Raw genomic sequence first — 2,602 nt, forward strand, 5'->3', positions numbered from 1 at the left:
GGGGAGGTTTTATATATTCCGCCCGCGGAGGTCGGGGGAATATATACCCTACTCTCACCGGGGACCCTTCAATAATCGGCATAAGTAGTATAGCGGCCTCCTTGCTTATTGTCGGGCAATTCCATAATTGGCCTGACTATAAGAGGGGCGCTAGAGAGCGCGTCACGTGCTCTGTCTGTCGGTCGGGAGGTATAAAGGAGGGGTGACACCCACTTGTTACCCCCCGATTGTGACGTACTGGTAGCCAGCGCGGGGATCAGAGGAAACCTACCTGAAGATGACCATGAATATTCCTTTGTGGCTCTCCTTCACTCTCTTCGCGTTCCTGGAGAATCTGGTTGGGATTATTTTAAACACTTTTATTGTAGTTGTGAATATAAACATCTTGAGAATTGGAAATGAACTGAACCCGTCCGCTTTACTCCACTTGCTCATGGGTGTGATAAACATATTTGTCATGACGGTGATTATCATCCAGGGTCTGGCCTTTTTAGTCTTCAGTCAATTCTTTTTTATCAAAGGAGTGCAGGAATTTTTCTTGACCCTCATAACTGTCCTCATGTACTTCCAGTACTGGCTCATCGCCTGGCTCTGCCTCTTCTACTTCTCCAGCACAACAACCTTCAGCCATAAGTTCATCGTTTGGCTAAAGAGACATATTCCGCGGCTCCTACCATATCTTCCCCTAGTATCAGCAGCTTTGTCGTTTGCTGTAAGCATTCTATTTATCCCAGAAGGAATTACACAACCACAACCTTCTGTGAACGTCACCCTGGACTCTGGATTCCCTGATTACACGCTCAATACTGTGTACATGATGCTGTTCACCTTCCTTTGTTGCTGGCCTCCCTTCATCATTAGTTTGGTCTCTGCTGGATTCACGGCTTCTTCTCTGATAACACATATTAGGAACATGAAGCGCGGAGTGTTGGGCTTCACCCGCCCTCAGCTGAAGATTTACATCAATGCTCTGAGGACCATGACGCTGCTTATTCTGCTTTCTGTGTCCTATTATTTGATGGTCATATGGTGTTTAGCAATCCCTTATAGATTGGATGATCTGCATTTGCTCAACGGGTTTTTTGGTGTGTCCTTCCCAACCATAGAAGCCGCCATCATTATCCAGTCCAACTCAAAGCTTAGGAAGACGCTCCGGAGCTGGAGCTCCTCTACATGTAGGAGGATAAGAAAGGTGACTCTAGGATGTGTCCGATGAGTCAGAATGGGGAATAATAATAGGAGAGGGTAGATGACCCTACCGGCTGTAATGCCACGCCGGGAATAGTGGAAAGCCACCGGGTGGAGGCCACTTGTCTACATGAAGCTGATGAGACAATATTGTGTGCAGGAGAGAATATATCTGCCACCTACATCATTGTGTGATCACAACCTGCTCCATCCTTGTAGGAGGCCTCACGTTCTCAGCCTTGTTGGTGGAGGGAAGGATTGGGGCTTTCTTGTAAGATGCATTCCTCAGACATGACGAGGTCCATGCATGTGGGGTCTCCAGGCTTCAGTTATTTCAGGAACAGTTCTTTTACTTTCTGTGCTATAATAGATGTGAAGATGAAAGAATAAATGGATTAACACTGGATAATGAACTGACTGAAATAATACAGTTTACTAAAGTGATAAAATACCGAACAAAAAGACATAAAAAAGCAAAAGATGTAGAATAAACCATCAGCTAGCCAGAATATAAATATATATTATAGTGAGCGTCCACCACCCCCCATACAGAGGCTCCACCCCTATACCCCTATACAGAGGCTCCACCCATATACAGAGGCTCCACTCCTATACAGAGGCTCCACCACCCCCATACAGAGGCTTTACAACCCTTATAAAGAGGCTCCACCCCTATACAGAGGCTCCACCCCTATACAGAGGCTCCACCCCTATACAGAGGCTCCACACCCCCATACTGAGGCTTCACAACCCCTATACAGAGGCTTCACCACCCCTATAAAGAGGCTCCACCCCTATACAGAGGCTTTACAACCCCTATAAAGAGGCTCCACTCCTATACAGAGGCTCCACCCCTATACAGAGGCTCCACACCCCCATACTGAGGCTTCACAACCCCTATACAGAGGCTTCACCACCCCTATAAAGAGGCTCCACCCCTATACAGAGGCTGCACCCCTATACAGAGCTTCACCACCCCTATAAAGAGGCTCCACCCCTATACAGAGGCTCCACCCCTATACAGAGGCTCCACTCCTATACAGAGGCTCCACTCCTATACAGAGGCTCCACTCCCCCATACAGAGGCTTTACAACCCCTATAAAGAGGCTCCACTCCTATACAGAGGCTCCACCACCCCCATACAGAGGCTTCACAACCCCTATACAGAGGCTTCACCACCCCTATAAAGAGGCTCCACCCCTATACAGAGGCTGCACCCCTATACAGAGGCTTCACCACCCCTATAAAGAGGCTCCACCCCTATACAGAGGCTCCACCCCTATACAGAGGCTCCACCCCTATACAGAGGCTCCACTCCTATACAGAGGCTCCACTCCCCCATACAGAGGCTTCACAACCCCTATACAGAGGCTTCACCACCCCTATAAAGAGGCTCTACCCCTATACAGAGGC

At 48.3% G+C, this 2,602-nt stretch overlaps 1 protein-coding gene across 1 annotated transcript; it reads left to right on the forward strand.

Annotated features, from left to right (window-relative positions):
• Positions 1-283: 283 nt before the first annotated feature.
• On the forward strand, positions 284-1,216 carry LOC142246848 (taste receptor type 2 member 2-like). The gene has a single exon (XM_075319899.1). The coding sequence runs from the start codon at positions 284-286 to the stop codon at positions 1,214-1,216; it is 933 nt and encodes a 310-aa protein (XP_075176014.1).
• Positions 1,217-2,602: the final 1,386 nt, after the last annotated feature.

This window comes from Anomaloglossus baeobatrachus, chromosome 7 (assembly GCF_048569485.1).
Source record: "Anomaloglossus baeobatrachus isolate aAnoBae1 chromosome 7, aAnoBae1.hap1, whole genome shotgun sequence".
Lineage (NCBI taxonomy): Eukaryota > Metazoa > Chordata > Amphibia > Anura > Aromobatidae > Anomaloglossus > Anomaloglossus baeobatrachus.